We start from the raw sequence: 21515 nt of genomic DNA, 5'->3' as shown, positions 1-21515 counted from the left end.
CTTCAGAAGTGGTCGGGAGAAGAATGCGGGATTGTCGAAGGTTTTATGAAAAGATAGTTTTTTCATTGACAGCAGCATTTTCCAGCAATTGAATATCAGCTGAAGCAGCTCACAAACCATTTGAATGCGTATTAAATGTGTTTTTCTTTCTTTTCTTTTACTTTTACTGTTGTTGGCAGCGTTTTTTCTCATTTTTGCCACGACGACAACGATTCGCATTTTCCATGCTGAAAATTAATGAGACTGACAGGCTTTTGACGCAATTTGATGCCCCGCAGCTTTAGCGCTTTTATAAATATTGAAATCATTTATCAAACGACACAAAAGAAACACCGAACAGAGAAACAGAACAGAACACAGAACTCAGATCTGAATTGAACCGAACTGACCCAAACTGTAAAGAACTGGAGTTGAAATCGCACGCCATCATGTTGCCAATTCAATGAGCGATTGTCGAGAGACCGAGAGAACTCACAGAGCTCTTTGCTTATCGGGCAGCAGACAAATACAAAAACACAAAAAATACGCGATTTTGTGTATAATAAATAAATGAAAATAAATGCGGCAAGTATTGTAAATATTGTAAATGCACAAGTTGCGGCATTATCTGAGTTTGGTTTTTTTTTTAACGCACAACATTCATTTCATTTTGTACGCGTTTGTTTATAAAACGAGTGAAAATAATGTCGAGTGCAGAGAACTTTTGCGCCATTAATCTGGCATATTTGAGTTGCGATTTTCAGCAGTACGTAAATTAATATATTGTAGAGCTGTAGATTTGCATAGCAATTTGAGCTGAGTAATGGCTCAAACAGTAAGCTGTTAATGGGTGCGATCTCTGTGATGTGCAACTGTTAATTAAAATCAAAGGGAAAAAGTGAATGAAAACGATGTACTATTTTATGCTTGTCCGGGCTTGTGAAGCAGAAATCGCTTTTGCTTTGAAAACTTTTCACTCAACTTTTTTGCCAGCCTTTTTTCCCATTTGAAAGTGCATTTCATTTGCACTGTGCTGATTTTAAAGTCAATACAGAAGTAGTAGATCATGTTCAGGCCCGCATTTCAAATTGATAGTCGAGTCTCATACGGTATATTTTGTTTTGTATGGTATATTTTAAATGAAACAGTATACCAATGTACTAAATATAGCTTTCAGTACATTGCTGTATTTTTTCGGTGCGGTATATTTCAAATGTAACAGTATTTCAACGCATCAAAATTTTGGCTGCGGTATATTTTAGTATTTTTTATATATTAGTTGGAGGGTATAGCTTCCTTCCTTGTCCATTTGAAAAGTACATTTCAATTATTGTACAACACAGTGAAGCTGATTTTAAAGTCTAAAGTAGAGATCATGTTAAGGCCCGCATCAAATTTGCTGCAGTATATATACCAAATATATATACCGATATACCAAAGATAGTTTTTGTATTTTTCCGGTATATTAGCTTGATATATTTGAAGAATAATACCAAACTGTTTTGTGGGCATCTCACATAGTCTATCACACACAGCTGTCGATTTCTCACTTGTTCCATTTGAGAGTGCATTTCAATTGCAATAGTCTATGCTGATTTTAAAGTCAATGCACAAGTAGTAGATCATGACCAAGCCCGCATCAAAATTGCCATCTAACCTCGTTGAAATTTGCACTAAATTACATGGCCTAAGCTCAGGCAGGCAGACAGACAGACAGAGAGAAAAATAGATGCCAAAAAGGGGCAGCAGAGTGGAGGAGAGTCAGAGTGGCATTGACCAGCAAACTAAAGCCATGGGATTTGAACAGCGAGTCGCTGTCATCGTTAGGCTCTCTGGTTCTGGGTACTCGGAACTTGTCTGAAATAAATACGAAATCATTTGTATATTTCAGAGTTTTGTAGTTTGTGTTTGAAATGCTAAAACATTTATCGCTGTCGCCGCTCAGCGCAGCACAACCAAGGTGATGATGGACAAAGGGAGGAGCGGTGAGGAGGTAACGAATGCGGATGCGGACATGGCAAATGGGTTGGCAGGAGATGAGCCGATGAGCCGCCGCTGAGCGCAGCGTATATATATATATATAGTTAGTTCCCTATGCTATAGTTAGGGGCCCTCGACCAGAGCAGAGCAGACCAAAGCCGTACTCGCAGTCATTTTTGTTTAGACTGCAAACTGTGAGATAAATTGTGGTGTATCTGTATCTGCGTTGCATCAGTAAATGCATCTGTATCTGTAGTTGTAGTTGTAGCTGAAGCTGGAGCTCGACTCTCGACTCTAGTTGATTACAAAGCGCTCGCCACTCGCAGTGTAGCGAAAAAATGGAAATGAAAATGCAGTTGAGCTGCGCCCTGCTTTCCCTCTCTCTCCCTCTCGCGGTCATCTCTAAACGTCAGCGTTTAAAGTGTTAAAATAAAAGCAAAACAAAATTGTATAAAAAAAAATTGAAAAATATTGCAAAAAAAATCGAGCAACAGATCTGTGGCATCGCATCTGTTGCGCTGTGTGAAAAATTATGGCAGCCGACTGTGAAAAATTGTTGCAAATAGTTTTCAGTAAATGCTTTTTTCTTGCCACAGTCCCGATATCAAGAGCAGTGTTGTAGGCTTTTAGTTAATGGCATGCTCTCAGCTCTCAGCTCTCAGCTCAGCTCAGCATACAAAACCTGGCTGGAACCCAAGCCCCAAAGGGGCGCATCACATTGAAGGAGGTGGGGAAACTGAACTGAAGTGTGATTCAATGGCATCGATGTCAGCCAATGAAGTGGCAAGTGGCGAGTGTTTCACATATGTAGTAGATAGAGTGTGTTCCACATGCCACATGCTAGATGCCAGTTGCCAGTTGCACATGCAGCAGAAAGTTCGAGTGTTGTTTCCCAGGCTAAATGAATGACTGCCCGAGTACTCATCGAAGCAGGTCTTGCATCAAAATTACAATTTGCAGTCTTTACGTGACTTGCCAACTAAAAGGACTTTTCGCATCCAATTGAAAAGATGGCCAGCATTAAAATGGAGCATTTTATCTATATTTTCATATTACAAAATTTGCAAAATTGAATTGCTTAGACATAAAAGAAAGTTTCCTTAAAAGTGTATTTTATGTCAATAACTTATAGTATATTCGTTGTATTTACTTTAGTAAAATACATTAAGAATACAATTTGTACAAAGTCGTTATGAACTAGTTGTGGTATTTATAGTAAATATTTAAATTGATTTCGGGTAATCTTATATAATTTGGATGTACAATTTTTTTTGAGTAAATGCTTTTGAAATATAAGTTATATTAAATCTTTAATGAATGGTTTTAATATTTTAATTTACTGCCTCATTTATTTGCCTCATTTTAACTTATTTCTTACATTGCTTTTTTTCTTTGTTTTACAATCAAATTTTTAGAAAATACTTTATTAAGGAATATATATGAACATTTTAATATTTCAAGAAGGCGAAAGCATCTTTTATATTTCATAAGTTTCATTAATTGCAATTTTTTTGTTGCGGACCAACTATTTGCAACATTTCTCAATGAAGCTGCATTTGCTCTCAATTGACAAAAGACGTTGAGGTCTTGCAAACCTCAAATTACATCAATCATTGTGAACTTGCTTCACTGAAGTCCCTACCAAATTCGCTCAGCGCTGTCGCCGTCTGCAGATCGATTATATGGCATTTTTACGTAATTTGATGCGTTATTATTCAAATGATATATAATTTCCAGCCGCATTTTATATCGGCGCAATAGAAAGAAAACGACAAGAGAAAAGAAGAGCAAAGACTAAAGCAACGTTTTGTTTTTTTTTTTGTTCACTTTTGCTTGCCGCACTTTTGGCCAAGACAACGAAAAGCAGAAAAGAGTCTTCCTCATCTTGCAACAACGTCGTCGGCGTCTTGTGCTTTGTCTTTGCCTCGTACTCATCCTCATCCTCAGCCTCGGTTTCGGCATCTTGCCACCAGCTACAAGCCACCTGCCATAACTTGTTGTTGTTGTTCTGTAATTATTATTGGTGGAGGCAACACAAGAAACCGGCCCGCGATGCGATGCGATGTGATGCCGATTCGATGCAAAGAGACGCCTGCCTCGCAGCCTAACTGTTTGGCATGGCAAACATCGCCGGATCGTTGGCATCCCATCGCCATCGCCGTTGCCATTGCCCATCGATGCAGCTTTCTGGCGAGATGCCACTCGCCTCCAAGAGTGCTGCCGTTCTGCGATTCTCAGATGCTGCACACTTCTCTCTCTCTCTCTCTGTCTCTGTCCGTCTCTAATGCCGTTAGTCCTGAGCTTAGCCTCTCGTGGCGTATCTGCATCTTTTTTGCACATCCACCCGACAGCACAAAATCGTAACAGTAACAGGCTTCACTGCCATGCAAATTGTTGTAATATTTCGTGCCCCATGTTGCATGGTTGCTAGTTGCCTGGTTGCCTGCCTGCTTGTTGTTGTTCTCGTTGTCGAGTGAGGGACTTTAAAGTGGACCGTTTGCTTGTTAGTCGATTCGATGCTGGCGACACTGTTGAATCGTGGATACCGTTTTCAGCATGGAACAGATCTTTTGACAAAGCCTAATGACTGTAACGTGATGTATGCTTAATGACGGAAATTAAGTATTTGCTGTTCAAGCGCATCTTAAGACACGCTTGAATAAGTCCGATTTATTTACAGACACGAGACAAGCCAAAGCTAACACAGATCATTGATAGGATAGAGATTAAAAAAGTGAAGATATTAAGAAATGAAGCTGAAGAACTTTTAATATTTTTAAAATGTAAGACATTGCACTTAAGGATCAATTCAGTAGTCAAATTGAAGATGTGAAGAGATTGAATAGAATCGAATGAATATAAAACATTGCAAATGTAAAAAAAATTTAAGAGAAAGCTTAAAATACTGAGGAAAATGTACTAAACGAATTCAATAAATATAAAGACAAGCAGCATTTTAATAAAATCTTTTAATTATTACAAAATTAAGTCACCGCGTTAACTAAATTAATTCAGTTGCTTGAGATTATAAATAGATTTCTTAGAGATTGTGTAACAGCAACTTTGTTACTCTCGCTTTAGTTTAGAGGTCTTTAGGAGTTGCATTTGTTGTTTTGTTGTTGCTGCAGCTTAAGTATAATCATTTTCATGCTCCGACAAGCTCAGCTGCAACACAACTGACACGCCCACTCAGCGTCAGCTTCAGCCTCAGTAACAGCATCGGCTGCAACTTCAACTTCAACATCAACTTGAAGTCGTAGTCGAAGTTTAGCTGGCATATAAATTTCAAGACCCACCACAAATTTGTGGCCACCGAACACGTTTCTGTCTATTACATTTCATAAATTTATTAAATTATGCGCCTCTTAGACGCCGCAGCAGCAGCGAGCAAGAGTCGAGCGGATAAATGAAGGAGAAAGAGAATAACAACAAAAAAAACGTAGACAAAAGGAATGAAAATGGGTGAAAAGTTGACGTAAATGTCTTGAGCAGAAAGTCGGAGGCATTAAAATAGAATCAGAAATTGAAAGAAAGTGCCACCAACTGTGTGAGTTGTACGTTCGCTACATGTGGCAAGCGAAACAGTTTAGTAGCAGCATGTGGCACAAAACAATAGAAAGAGAAAGAAGAGGTGGAGAAAAGAAAGAGAGAGGGATAGATATTTGTGTTGTCATTTTGACAAGCAACTAATAATTAATATGTCAAATTATGCACAAGTTGCAGCTAAGCGAAGCGTGTCCAGAGTTCAACTCCAAAAGGCACGACCTGCATGCAGCCAGTAATGCAATTAGAAAAGATGCAGAGGAAGATGGCAATAGTGGCAACAGAGAGAGAGAGAGAGGGAGAGGGAGAGAGATAAAGAGAGCTGCCAAAATGTCAAATTGAAAATTGCTGGCGCTGGCAGCGTCAATGTCAGCGTTGCAGACAGCGAAACGTGCCACAGACCAGAGACCAGAAGGCTCTTCAGCTACAGGTTTGACTGCTGGCAAGAAGAAGGAGAAGGAGAAGAAGACGGGAAAGAGATGGGAAGCCATGGCTGCACCTGCAACTTTTGCACTGCTGAATTGGGCAGCAACAAAGTCTAGCAACATATTGATGTTTAGCAACATGCAAACGCTGGCAACATGTGGCCAGCCATTTACAGTTAGAGTTCGAGCACAAGCGACAGCAAATTGTTTAATTTGTTTTGGGTTAATGTTCGGGGCCAAAGCCTGTTTCTGGTTGATTGGTTTGGGCGCTGAGTTAGTTTATGTGGGTTATCATGTTGCTGTGCGTCAGCTGCGTGACTCTGACCAACTCCAAAGTGGCCATGGCCATAGAGTGTGTCAACGTCACGTTGTCTCCCTCTCACTGGTTGCCTATATCTCTTTCTCTCTTTGTTGCATGCCACATGCTTCTGGCCGCCATTCGCCCGCTGCGTACGTGCGTCGCATGCTAAGCGATCCGATAAATATTTGCCAACGTCTTTAGGGCAAGACAAGTTGGGGAGCATTTGCTATATGGAATACTGGATATGGTGTGTAAGTAAAGGTCTTTAAGTTGCTTTTAAGTTGGTTTTAAGTTGTTAGCATTTAGCTCGGCATTAGCTGAGATTTGAGCCAAGAGTGCAGACGAGACAAAGACCAAGAATGCGACGGAGTTTCAGACGGATAAGTTAAGATAACAAGTTAAGAGGCTGCCAAGTTGGCTAAAGTTTTGCATGACAGCAGCTGCTTACTTATCATAATCACACATCATATTCATATAAATAAAATTTCAATTTTGCAGCATTTTAAAAAAATGAGCCATTCATCAACTTAAACATATTCAACGGTTTTTGTTAATTTCAATAACTAATTATTTGCTCATCTCATCAACATTCATACGATTTAAAAAAAAGAGTTGAATTTGTGCTGAAATGTGCATAAATTCTTTGTGCGTCCTTTGACAACACCTTTTGCGTTTCCTTAACAACGATCCGACAACATTCACACAGCCTGCGGCCCACAACAATAACAACAACAGCAACAACAGTTTTGGGCTTGGAACGGACCCTAAAATCAACCCAATCTGCACATCTGCCCATCAAGCTTAATTTGCGTGCTGTGTCACCTTTGGCTACATAAATTTTAAACCGTCTCTCATTATAAATTTCCATTAAAATTATACGATGTGTGCCACAGCAGAGTGTTGCAGGTTCCCCTCTCTGTCTCCCTCTCTCTCTTCCGCATTCCACTTGCCGTATCACCCGAAGCATTTACATTTACATGACCAACCCAAGCCTAACTTCACTTCTCTTTCCTCTCTGTTTCTCGCACTCTTTTTGGCATTCCTTTTACACGTTTTGTTTTTTATATTTTTCGCTCCTCATCGCTGTGGGCATAATTTGTATGTAGCCTCAACAATTTGGCCATGAAAGGGTTAAGCAACAGCCCAGCCAACGGATGAGGCTGCCAACTTCTGACTGAGCGAAAGAATAAAACAAAAAGCGGCAACGAGAAAACAAAAAAACAGTGGACGAACATCGCGCGCCAAAGTGTTGCCTTTTTTATACCCTGTTCTCTTTAAAGAGAAAGGTGTTTCAGGTTTATGAGAGCGAATAATTTACGCCAAGAATTACCCAAAAGAATTACCATTTGTTTGCCCAAAGATAATAATTGTTGACCAAGTCCTAATAATTTTATCATTCTTTGAGCAAATTAATAAAACTTGAAAATAATTACTATTATGTAACTTTTCAATGAAACTTCGAATGATTTCAGTCTTCTATTAAAGTATCATTTTAAAATAATGACTATAAATTTTTTTTTTGTTTCAATTTTTTTATCGTATTTATTTTAGAAATTTATGCAAGCTGAATTTCTACACATATTTATATTTTAAAAATATTATTATTATATTTTACATCCTGGTTGGTTGTTTTTTATAAATTGCTTTAACTGATTGCTTTACATTACCTTTTTACAGGGTTTCTCTGCATCGATCAGACTGAAATTGTAGTTGAATCACATCTTTTTTTTTGTTTTTTTTGATGGCACCTCCCATTTCAGTTTTGTGCAGAAAACATATGGACGGGTCGACATTTTATAGCCGTCGGTGTTGGGTTCGGGATCAGCTCGTTGCGGGACCGCAAAAACCAAATGTTTTTTGATATCGAACGCCATTCGGCAATCCTTGGTTCTCAGCTCGGTTCGGTTTGACGCGACTGCGAGAGTGTCCTTAATAAAGTGTCGACATGTGTAATTTGTGCGGCCCTTGACTTTATCTTTTGAGCTTTGCGAGAGGTTCGCGACCCAAAACCGATAACATTAATAAATTATGGGAATTTTTTGATTTCTTTAACGTTGTTGATGTTGTTTTGCTGGCTTGTGTTTTGCGGTAAGCCCGTTTTGTGTGCTGCCTGCTGTGATTCCTGCATATCCTGCATATCCTGCTGCTGCTGGTGTTGCCACTTCCGGGGCATTAAATTGCCAGCGTCTTCGGCTAGTTGTTGAGCTTCGTGTTGAGAGCTTCGCTTCGTGCTTCGTTCCGGTTTCAGTTATTGGATTTCAATTTTTCGAAAATTGTATTCAATGCTCGAATGCATGTTTTGTTGTCAGCACGAGCTGTTTCCGTTGATGCCGTTGTCCTTGCCGGTTGTTTCAAGTGCGACGTTTCTGTCTGCGTCTCCGTCTCCCCAAGGACATGCCAGACAGCGAGACACAAAACACAAAGCCAGACAATGATGCCAGTCGAGAGAGACGAGCCTGACGCTGTCTCCTGCCTTTGCCTGTCTCCGGCATACATCCTGCTGCCTTCTGACTGCCTGAAAATCCACCCTTAGGACAATCGAATAGCATCTGGCATTGGGCCCAAAAAACATGGGTGCTTTCCATGTTTGTCTCGTCTATCTCTCTGCATCTCCTGCTCTCTGTGTATATTTTGACTTTAACAGCGTCAGCAACACCCCCAAAAAAGACACACACACACACGCAGAATACACCTACATGCCATCATTAACACGAGGGTTGTCTATATACTACATATATATATATATGTATATAGCTGTCGAATCTGTAGCTAAAGTCGAACTCATTGCACTGTTTTTTTTTTGGTCTAAAACTTTCGTCATAACTTTGTTTTGCTCTCTCATTTGATAGCTTTCTCAGAATGAAATTTTTGATGGTCGCATTGTCTGAAAATGAAGACAAACAGATATTTTATCTTAATTGCTGCACATAACGTTCGTGCGTCGATTAAAACTGTCAACACTTTTTGGGGCTAACTGTCGCACGTTTTGCTCGCACAACAATAAAAGCTTAACCCGAAAACAGAAAACTTTTTTATAGTTTGTTAATTGACAGAGCGAAGAAACAACAGGAATACAAATACGTTAATGAAAAGAGAGTTGAACTCTTAGCTAATCTTTTCAACATCTTGTTGCACTGTGCAACATCGTTGATTTTTTCAGACTTTACTTATAATAATTTGCAGTCTGCCCAACCATCATCAACACGCCCACCAATATTCCAACTAGAAGTCAGCTCTTCACCTCGTTTTTCTCTTTTTCCTTTTTTTGCAGGGCATAAAATTTATTTATAATAAATTAAAAACTCCTTAAATGCTGCTCAGACTTGCAGCCATTTTTTGTATTTTATTTCGTAGCCAGCAGCAAAAATGAAATACATTTTGCTGGCTGTAGTCGTTGTTGGCCTGGTCGACGCCAGGGCGCAAGGGCATGGGCGTGGCAAACGGGAAGTGGATGCCAGTTTAGTCGCTTGGCGTTTTTAGTTGTTGTTGTTGTTCGAGACGTTGTTCGTCCACGCGGCCGGCATGAAAACTTATGTCGGCGGCCTTTGGGCGCAATTATTTATACATGCCTCATAAAAATCGAAAACAATGGCTCGCTCACTCCGAGTATAGACAAAGGGATGGAGGGATAGAGGGAGGGAGTTAAAGGCGGAGGCCTAACAATGCAATGTGCAAGTCTCAGGGCCTTTTGTTGTGGTCAGTTTGTGTTGTCGTTGTTGTTGTTGTTGTTGCAACTCCTCTGGGCAACGTTGTCTTTTGGGCTTTTGTTCTAACTGTTGCCAGCCGCATCAAGAGTCAGTCCTCTTTCTCCTAGTCATTTCTGCGGCTCAGTCTAGTGCTGTAATTGGCCATAGAAGAGGCGTCTCTGTTTGCACAGAGAAAGAGGAGGGAGGGAGAAGGACAGACTCCATTAAATATTCCGCTGTGGTGCAACTTTAAGTGGCAACCCTAGCATGAATGCAATTTGATGTTATTACGCATACAATTCGGTTTATTTTTGGGACTGTCGACTGCAACCTTGAACTTTGCCACGCACTCTCCCCTTTCTAACTCGCAACAACCCCGCAAATTGGTTGCAACTCGGTCTGGAGGCAGTGTGTAAACCACAAGAGATTTGAATTTTAGATAGAACGCACACACATGAACATCAGACGGACAGAGTGAAAGGCAAAACAAACAAACTGCGCAAAAATTCTTGACTCTGCAGCACACAACTGTGAATACGAAATTTCGGAAATGTATCTGCATCTGATGCAGATCTCTCGACACATCTGCAAATGTTTGCTTCACGCAGCTCTCTTTGCAACAAACGCAACTCGACTCGACTCCATTCAACTGACTTTGAACTCATTTCACATGCAGCTGAGCAGACGAGGAAAGAGGGAAGGAAGTTCTTGTGGACGAGACCAACCTCTGTCTGACTCAAACTAAGCTTCAAATGGGAAGGCAATGGAAAGGCGGAGTCGCCCTGTCAAAGAGCAACCCCAAAATTTAACGGGCTCGGCCTGCGCATTATTTGAAATTCCCATTAAAAATTTAAAATGCGTTTCCCTCGACCCGCTGCCCGTTGCCCGCTGCTGCTGATCCTGATCCTGATGCTGTTGTCGATGTTGCTGCCGCTGTCTCTTCACTTGGGGCAATCATCGTTAGGTTAGCGGCGCAAATTACATTTTTTTCCTTCTTTTCTACCAGCTTTAAATTGGGGGGCGAGAGTTGAGCAAAGCAGGAAAGAGAAGCTGTCGACGTCGTCGCCTTTAACGCGTTTTATCTGGCGCGAGTTGCGGGCCCCGAAAATAACAAAAAACAACAACATGAACGGCGGCTACAAATTTCATATAATGATGTTAATGATAAGCAGCCAAGCCAGCAGCCGAGTCGAGTCGAGTCGAGTCGAATAGAGGGGCTGAATAAGCAGCAGGACTTGGCAATATTTACGCATATTTGCGGCACATGCAAGAACATAAGAAGCGGGAAAATCAAAGTTGCTTGACTAGAGTATACCCTATAAACAATCTCTTGCGTTTTCAGATTATTAAACTGAATAAATCTGAGATATGAAAGTGTTTCCATTACATTTGATGAAACCAAACATTTAGGACATTTATAAAATATATTTATGTATCTACATAAATCATTAGTATAAAGAGGTAGTTATGAAAATTTTAAATAAATAAAAAGACTATGAAAAATAACAAAAAAGCCTATAAAGTCTCTTGTAAAGTACAAATTCAATACAATTTTTCAATACTTTGTATTCAAAAATGTTTCATTGTATTTTCTTTCTAAAGAACATTCGAGAACATTCGTCTTAAAATTGGTATTCTTAACATAAGACCACTCTAAGATTCTTAAAACTAAGAATATTTGTCTGAAAAATGATAAATTTTGAACATAAGACCAAAAATTCTAGATTTAGGGTAAACAATTCTGTGATCTATCAAAGTTCCTCTAACGTTTTTATCTAGCTTTGAGTATTTTCGTTCACAGCTCAGTTAATCGAGCTGTCGCGAACGATTCTTCATGTCAGTCTTTTGATTAAATTGCTGATGGACTACCTATAGAGCAGCTTAAACTAATTATAAATTAAATAATACATATACATACTTTAATAAAAGTAATGTGAACTCTTTAAACTCCCAAATTCACAGCTGTTACAAGTCAACTCACAACAGCTGCCATCCCCGACCAATAGCTGCAGGGTATGAGAAAGAACTTTTGAGTATTTGTGGTAAAATAAGTATGGGGAGAAAGCCTTAAAATTGCCTGCAGTTTGTGGTCGGGGAACAGCAAACTGAAAAGAAAAATGCAAATTCGAAATTTGAATGAAGTGGAGCGCAAAGAATGAAGCAACAATTGATGTTGGACACATATTTTTGACGTTCAACTCGAAAGCTGTGGCACATGTTGCAAAACAGCTGTCAATGAATCAAATGAAATAAATAATATTTGTTTGGCATAAATACATAATTATGCAGTTTGTGTTTGCGCTTAGCCTAATCCAGCCAGCTATAAACAATTTCTAATTAGATTTTTTTGCTGTGTTTAGCTTTGCTTTAGGTCAATAATTATGCGTAATTGAAGCTATTATTTTTTGTTAATTTTCCAATGCAATAAATATTTCATATTATTCATATTATATGATTAAATAGCAGCAAATGTCAAGCGGCTTAATATAATTAAATGATGCCCATAAAAAAAGGCTCTTTGACTCTCTGCTTCTTTCTCGCTCTCCAAGGGTTAAGCTAAGAGGAAAATTTCCTGGCTTGCTTTATTGTGAGCCTAATTAATTACGCACCAAAGCAAATTAATTTCCGTTTTGCTTTTACTCATTTCCCCTCTTGACTGTGATTTTCATTAACGATTTCCATTCAATTGAATTTTCATCATCAAATCCTTATGTTGTTGTTCATTTCAGGATCTACACGATTGCGGTGCTCCGTGTCATGCGATGTTCTTTCCGGAACGGGAACGCACCGTGCTCCGTTATTGGGTTGGCTCCTGGGCGGCTGTCTGTGTGGCCAGTTGTCTCTTTACGGTAAGTAGAAAACCATTTTCCCATACACACATAGACTCAATATTAATGCGCGCTTTCTTCTTCTGTGTGTGTGGCATAATGTCAGCCACTCAATTTTCAATTTGATGGCAATAAATCATGAAAAGACAGAACTGCAGTCTTCACACTCAACACGAACCGCATTCCCAAGCTATTCACAGCACTCTTCCTCCTCCCTTCTCCTTATCCCCATTGCGATAAGCTCGTGGCAAGGTTTCATCCTGAGTGCTGCCATATTTTCCTTTGGCTTAAAAACATTGCTCGAGGGAGGAAGCGCAAACAACCTTTGCATATCCTCAGACAAGTAGATATCCTGCTGCTGCTTTTCCTTCTGCTGCTGCTCTTCATGCAGCGAGTCTCTATTATGATGCTGCCACTTTGGCAAATCCCACGCATTGACATATTACCTGTCAGCGCATATTTTTCAATAAACTTGGCAAAACATATGCGGCAACCCTCGCCCTCCTTTACGCGCCCCCTCCCATCACGCCTCGTTTCACTTGAATAACTTCTGTCTGACATAGTCTCAGCACTTACGTTGGTCGCCCTGCGGCGTTGTTTGTGTTTGGGGCAGGTGTTGTAGGGATTTCTGTCCTTGCCAGCTGTCCATTCATCTGGTGGAGCGTGTAGTAGTTGCCTTCTGGCAAACTTAACATATATAGAAAAGCTGATTGCGCGATGAGAACAAAGCCAAACTTTAAATATTGCACATCTCTTGACTTTAACATAGATAAATTGAATGCCAAATCAAATACCTTGAACTGTACTCATTTCCATACTGACTAAGTTTATACCCCTTAATCATTTATTATTCACAAATATCAACCATTAACTAACCCAAATTGCTTGCATTCCCATACGCATTATTCATCATTCACGAATCAATAACCATTTATTCATTCGACAAAACCATCCTTTCGGCCTGAGCATATGCAAATTTCTTTGCTTTCTCTCAGCTTCACTTTTTTTTTTGCTACTTTATTAAAACCTCAGCCCAAAAAATTTGTTACCTTTTTGCTACTACGAGTATCTTATCCTTGATACTGTGTCTTGACATAAATTCGACCTTAACAAATCCATCAAGTTGCATGGATGATGTACATTTTACAAAAAACTAGACCCAAAGCTAAAATAAATTTGAATAAAAAAAAACAATTTAGTCAAGGGAACGGAAGTCTATAACCTGGTAAGCATCGTAATCAACAGAGAAAAGCGAGAAGAAATGAATGAAAGACCAAAAGTTAGCCTGTACAAAGATTTTACATTTACATTTACGGAAATTATAAAACTAATTATATGACTGAGGAGAATAAGAATTAGTTTGAATAGTTTTCGTTAAAGAATTGTTGCTTCCAAATTATGAAATTTCATCTTTAGTACTTCAAACTTGTTTACAAAGTATTTAGATCACTTACATATATAAGTTACTTACTTTCCAAGCAAATAATATATAAAACAAATTGCCTTTTCAGTCTTCAAGACTTGCTTTCATAGTATAAATTAGTTTATATAATATATTTATAACATTTTTTTAATACACTTCTTTGAAAAAATATTTCAATTTCATATGTCAGTTTAGATTTTTTAATAGAAAACTACGAGTAATTTTTCTACTTAAATGATTCATAATTAAATTAAAGAAAAACTAAATAAAATAATACATTTCTAGGTGTCACAAGGTATTTATAAAAATTTCTGTCCGTATAATATCTATCGCTGTAAATTTTCTAATATTCCAAGTTCTAAAATTTCCCTGTGGAGTACTTGTATAAGATGTATTTGCAAGACTATTTATTTTCAAGATTCCAAATTTTTCTACGATGCAAGCGACTTTCTTCCTAAATTACCCACAGGGTATTCAATTTGCATCTGAGGCAGTCTTAAACTTGCCTCGTAATTCGCAAGGCACTTGTGCAATCATCAGGACGGCCCAACGAACACATCTATCAAATATTTTTTGGCCAACAACACAATTTGCCTGCTGTTGATCTCTCTTCCTCTCTTTCTATGCGAGTGTTTGTAACATTTGAGATGAAGCTGGGCCTGAGTTTCGGATGGGAACGTCATAAAGTTGAGCTACATTCATCACATATGTGCATGGAGAATGCTAGCGAGGGGAGAGAGAGAGAGAGAAAATGAAGAAGGGAACATTGTCACTTTCAGTTCGACATGTTTTGCATAGTTCTTTCTGCTGTCGCCTTCTTTGTTTTTTACTCCCAAGTTCTTAAATACCCTGTGGTCGTAAAATTTGTAAACAGAGTGTGCTAAAGTTGTGCAGATCTATAGAAAGTTGTTGTTAGTATATTTTAAAGGTGTTGCAGGGTATTCCGTAGTCCATCAATTGCTGCCTTCCTCGCCTTCCTACTTGTTTTCGTTTGTGATAAATTTGGCCTTGCATGTAATTTGTCGCCCCATTGTCAGAGCCAGAATCAGATACAGATACAGTGTCTGCAAGTGGGCGTGGTAGTGCGTATATCAGTGCAAAAAATGTGCGCAAATTATTATTTCTTTTCCCCCCAGTCATTTCATGCATTCTCTACTTGAATATTTTTTATGATTATGATTATGTTTCAGAGTGTTCATTTTGCATTTTGCAACCATTCAACTGCTGCCGTTGCTGTTTCTACTTTCACTTTCTCCCTCGCTCGCAACTTATTCAGATTTTGTAGTTATTATTTTTATTGTTGTTGCAGTGGGTCACCAACCTCCCTCGCTCCACTCTCCCCATCCATCCCCTTGACATATTCATTTCCATTCTCAGCATTCAAGCTGATGGAATTGTTTTGAATGCTCTTCATTTATTTTTCTGTTGTTGTTGCTGTTGTGTGCTCCATTGTTAAAATGCAATGCAACTTTTATCATGAAATTCAAATGATATCCGCAGCCATACTTCATACTCACTCGTATATTAAATAAATATGTTGTGCAACAAGCGGGAGCTAATGATAGCCCACAAAAGTCCGAAACAAAACCATATCAATGTGTGCCAAATTAATGTGGCAAAGCCTTTTATAAGCTCATGAAATTAGCATGCCAAGAAAAGTTCAAAAACGACCAAAATAAATGCTGATTGAAATAAATTTAATTAAATATTACTGAAACACATTTTTAGTCAAAAGTTCACAACTAATTTTAATTGCATTAAATATGAATATGGTTTCGTTAAAATTATAGCTTTTTGAATTTTAATTTGAGATTCGTTAATTGATTTTTGTCCTTTAAAGTTTGCTGAATGTTTCAAATTTGTAATTGAACACGTTCAGTAGATAAATTCTACATTAAATTTCATTGCAAAGTCTTTCGAATATTGCAATCAAATGGCAATAACAAAGTGATTGTTGTTCGCGATATTCATTGCATAAATTTAGAGTATCTTCGCCATCTACTTCAACTGCTCGTGTTGCACAAATAAAACTATTTTATGGCGCACTCGCATATGGATGCTGTTTGATGCTTTTAATAAGCTGCTTTTTATGCGCTCATATACTCGAAAGCAAATAGCAACTGAATTGACAATGAGCAGCAGTATCAATAAAGGAAATATTTGAGAGAAAATGTCAGTCGAGTGCATTAGAAAACTGCAGTGAAAAGCGTTATGGTAAATATTGACCAGCTACAAAAAAAAAAGAAACTAGAATTTCATTTTGCTTTGTGTTCGCTCCACTTCATATTTTGCAATGACCCAATTCTCATTTGAAGGTCGAGTTTTGATTTAATTATCTTGGTTTTGTGTGAAAGATTAAAGTAAAACCCTAGAGGACATGAGGAAAGTTTTGTACAACTCGAAAATAATAAAGTTGCAGGTGTGAGCAAAGACGCATTTATTTCAATTTTGCACAACACAAGTCAAACTAAAAACCAAACAAATTTACGAATTCTCCGCAATATTGCGAGAGTCTGTAAACTTTACCATCCGGTTGATGTGTCGTGGAATCTGAGCTAAAGTCATCGCCTAGAGACTGCGAGAAAGAGAGACAACTGTCAACAATCAACACCTTTTTCATTAAACGCATTAGATGAGAATGTGAATGTGATGAGAACGAGAATGAGAATGAGACGAGAGACATCTGACATGACATTTGTTTTAGAATGAAAGCGAAAAGGAAATGACTTGGGCTGTAATGGCCTCTCAATGGGTTGGAATAGTGTGACATACGGGAGAAGCCTCTGCTGCTATAATGTTAACAACAAATAAGCGAAGCGAGGGGGGGCGGAAAGGAAGCAGGTGGCAGTCAGTCAGTCAGTCAGCACGTTGTTGACTTTGATGACTTTTCTTAATTACGAAACCTGCTGAAACAGAAGCTCAGTGAGGCGCATGTTGACACGACAGACAGAGAGACAGTCTGTCATCTCTGGATGTGAGCAAATATGCCGTGTCATGATGACAAAAGTAACAACAACTGCAACAGGACCAAAGCAGCCAGCGATAGTTGCACAAGAATCAACAAACAAACAAACAACAAAAGTATACCCTAACAAATAGTTGCAGACAGTGACATAATTCTGTTGTTACTTTGAGCTTCATATTTGCTGAGATTTATTGCGAAAAGTTTTGTTAACTTTTTAGAATGTGTCGCAAATCTTTTTAGCGAATTGTCAGACCAGTTTGTGTCAGCTTTTGACAGTCGGCTTTACATAATCGTAACCTGTTAAATATGCACACTTGAATGACAGCATAAACAAAATTTTAATCATTTCAAAGAGCGATAACATGTCCAAAAAATTATGCTGAACTGGAATCACAAAGCCAAACGAAACGAAGCCGCAAAACATTTACCACAATTTATGCCGCAATTATTGTTTCAACAAATTCACAGAAAAAAAAAATAAACAAAACCTGTGGCCAGTCTTATGCTAATCATAGGCGCTAAGTTAGACGACAATGTTGCAGCCCCTTTTTTTCCGCCTCCCTGACTAAAGCAACTCCTACTCCTAAGAATTGTTGTTGTTGCTGTCTTCGTTTGGTTATATGCAAATGCTCGCCATCATTTAGTTTGAATTTAAAATGAAACCTACAACAAAAAAAAAAAACGAAAAAAGTATGGTAAAATTTAATTTAATTTATGCAAAACTCAAAGCTGACAACAAAGCAGAACGGCATGCCACAAAGCGGGGGGGAACTTTAGTTTTTTCCTCTTTTTTTCGGCTGATTTTAATGACTAGTTTTAGAAATTTATGAGCCACAGCGGCGTTAAAATTGAAATTAAACATTCAACTTGACCATTAGAGACAGAGCGAGAGAAAGAGGTGTGGCTAAAATTTGTGTGGGTAAATGCTGTTGTTGTTGGGTTTGCTCCACTGGGAGACAATTGTCGAGGGGTTGCTGCAGATGCAAAATAATCAACTAAAATGCTCACTTTAAGCACTCTTTAAGATAACGCATCGCAGATAAACTAGCTTAAAGAGGGTAAACTACAATGGTGAAGCGCAAAGATACTAAAATATTCTGCGGTTGGGATTTGACATAGGTTTGTTTGCTGTGTGGGCCTGGGAATATCTTCAAATATTGATCGAGCTGAATTAAATATGATTAAAGAGGGTTAAGTGGAGATAAATGCTTGAAGTCTATTGTGAGATGAGAATTAAACTAAATGCTAAAAGTTGAATATGTTCTTGGCATGAGAAATAAGAGTAGAACTAGAAACATAAACATTAAATATATTTCAAATGAATATAAAAGCAAATTAATAGTCGAAAATGAACATCAAAAAAACAAGCTTAAATTAATTTGAACATACAATTTATTTTAAAAACATTATCGCATAGATTAACACTACGAAAAAAGATTGAATTTGTATCAAATTAAAGCAATTAAATAGATGAAAGTAAACCTCAGAATACATTGAAATTATAAAAAAAGAGACTCAGTTTTGAAATTCCGTCTTAAAATAATTTCAAGATATTTGTTATTCTGACAACATTACAAAAACATTTGAAACGTTGTACAAACTAGAAAAATACTCAGTTTTAATTTCCATTTACACCAACTTCTTTGGCTCACACCTGAAAGTACTTAAGGGTCTCGGCTTATGCTCTTTGTGCTACTCTGTTCCCCATGGGTATATATCATGGGGATGGGTCTAGCCCTAGCTGTAAATGTGAGCCGGAAACTGGCTAAGTACGCCCCATGTTTATCAAAGAGCTGCCCACGCCCCATCACAACGAAGAGTTGACAGCCAAGTTTCCCTAACTGAAGCACGAGAAACGCATAATTTTTGTCCCACACAGAGATAGAGATGAGAGCTGGAGACTCAGACTTACAGTCTGAATCGTAGTTTTTGAGGGAGGAGGAGACAAACGTTGCTGTAATGTCTGCTTCCGACTGCTTTTGGTTGCTTTTGCTTAGTATTTCACTTCATTTGTAGCTACAATTTCAGCAGTCACACCTACAAAAGCGACCACGCCCCCAACGCCCCCTTGACTACAAATGAAATGAGCAGCATGCGTGGCATAACAAATTGCTCTGACTGGGGGGGAAGCTCTGCAAAGAGCATGAAATGTCGGAACGAACATCCAAAATAGACGTCGAGCTAAGAACTCAGAATGAGAGAGAAAAGAGCTCCAGTAACCCTTGCCTTTTGCGAGATCTGTCTGGCAATCCTTTACCGAATTGCTTGGCATAAATAAACAATTCAATTCCATTCAATTCTATTTGGGTTTTTCACTTTTTTTCGTTGCTTTTGCGCTTTGTTGTGTCTGTGTGCGATGTCAACAAATGTGTGTTACACACACCCAAAATCTGTGGCATAAATTTCGCATGTAAATGAGGCGAACGGCTGAAGCGTAGGCGGAAATTAGACGCAGGCATATGAGAACTATAATTTAATATCTAAAAGTGGCAACAGACACAAAGAGTAAGTCAATAGATACCCTAGGAGGAAGGATTGTTGATTAAAAGATTGAATCATTTTGAATTTAGGACACTACAGGTGTAATATTGTTTATCTTAAGAGTAGTGGAATGTTTAAAAGTTGTCAGAGTTTAAAGAGGTAACAAATTATCATTTTAACTATACAATAACTTTATAAGAATTAAAATTTAATGAAGCCCAAGGATTTCGATATCAAATATGTAAAGAGATCATTTATATAATTTGAATATAATAAACATCCTTTTACAAGTGTCGATAGTGCAAACTGACAATGTTTAATAAGAAAATTAAGAAGAGTATTGTACGGTTATATTTCTTTTTTTCCACTTAATGCTAATCAGCTTAAGAAAAAAAGCGATAGAAATAATGTACTACACATAATACAAAGTTAGTTGAGAATAAAATAATATAAATATAACGTTACTTATTTTACATATTACAAACATTTCACAGAGTAGAGTACATTCTTTTATCATTCTTAATAATGTGATTCTAAAAACAGAAACTGCTTAGATCGATTCAATCAGACACATGCTGCGAATATGCCATATATAGTATGTCATCTCTAGTTAACATATGTCTATGCCATATACCCATTTGATACCCTAGAAGCAATGAAAATCTTTACAAATGAATGCCTGCGCCTTGTGACGATTGCGTTGAGTCGTGTTGTGAGTGTCGTGTGTGTGTTACATCTATGAATAATTCAAATGTTTCTTGGTCGTAATAATAATGGCAGCACATTATGCAATGGAAACAACATGGCAAAGGCACCAACGCTCCATCTGCAACACATCAACACTCCAGCACTCCAACTGTTGTTCCCTCTCAGCGCCTCGTGATAGTTTTGTAATGATCAAGTTAAATGGCTTTTGGGCAAAGACAAAAGACAAAGGACTTAAGATACAGCCTCAGTATCAACCTCAACCTCAGCCTCAGCCCTGGGCTTAGTCCAAATGGTAATGAATTCATTTAAATGGTGCGTAATCAGCAGGCAGACACAATTGTAGATTGAGTTCCATTTGGTATTCGGATTTAGATTTGAGGGTTTGAGGATTGCAGTTTTAGCTTTGAGTTGATGTCATGAATTGGTTTCGTCTGAGTTGTTTTCATTGTAAGGGAAAGGGGGGAAGGACGGGCTCCTAGGCGGGAGCTCATTTAATTGAAATTGTCCTTAAAGCCTAAAGAATTGTCAAGCAATTTGTGTGTGCAGCTGAATGGGGGGAAATTGAGCCTAATAGCATTATTAAATATATAATGCCCAAGGCTAACGGGCAACAAACCAAAGCCTGAATAGTGCGGAGTTGAGTGTGTAGGGTCGTTGGTCGGCTTGGTCTCATTAGGGAACACGCTACAAATGAGCTCAGATCAAATAAATTGCACAACAATCAGCTAATGTGTATAGCCTAATGACCATAGTGAAACCTCCTCAAGCCGAAAGCAAAAGCAAAAGCATCCTGGCTCCTCTCTCCCCTCTCTATCTGCTTTCCACTCCCCGGCTAATGCATTTTTAAGCCACTTCGCAAGGCGGCTTCGTTCCTATAATTACAGACTTAATTAAATTTAAATTCATATTTAATATGTTTAATTTGTGTGGCCTCTTTTGTATAATAATAATCGACATATATATGGTTGCCTTTTTCTTTCGTTCACCTTTATTTGCAGGTGCTCACCTTTCTGATAGACTCTTCGCGTTTTCGCTATCCGGAGCGAGCGATTGTCTTTCTGGCCGTTTGCTATCTCGTCGTTGGCTGCGCCTATGTGGCCGGACTTGGTGCGGGCGATTCGGTGTCGTGCCGGGAACCATTTCCGCCGCCAGTGAAGCTGGGGCGCCTGCAGATGATGTCCACCATAACCCAGGTA

The 21515-nt window shown here is 38.5% G+C and overlaps 1 protein-coding gene across 1 annotated transcript in view; it reads left to right on the top strand.

Moving 5' to 3' along the window:
- LOC132789013 (frizzled) overlaps nt 1-21515 on the top strand; it is a 121754-nt gene that overhangs the window by 34512 nt on the left and 65727 nt on the right. Inside the window, exons 2-3 of the mRNA XM_060796743.1 lie at nt 12644-12763; nt 21318-21512. Of these exons, the coding sequence (XP_060652726.1) occupies nt 12644-12763; nt 21318-21512 (315 nt within the window). The remainder of the gene's footprint in view (nt 1-12643; nt 12764-21317; nt 21513-21515) is intronic.

The sequence above is a fragment of the Drosophila nasuta genome, chromosome 3 (genome assembly GCF_023558535.2).
Source record: "Drosophila nasuta strain 15112-1781.00 chromosome 3, ASM2355853v1, whole genome shotgun sequence".
Taxonomy (NCBI): Eukaryota; Metazoa; Arthropoda; class Insecta; order Diptera; family Drosophilidae; genus Drosophila; species Drosophila nasuta.
The sequence above is the reverse complement of the archived record's forward strand: the minus strand, read 5'-3'. Positions and strand labels throughout refer to the sequence as shown.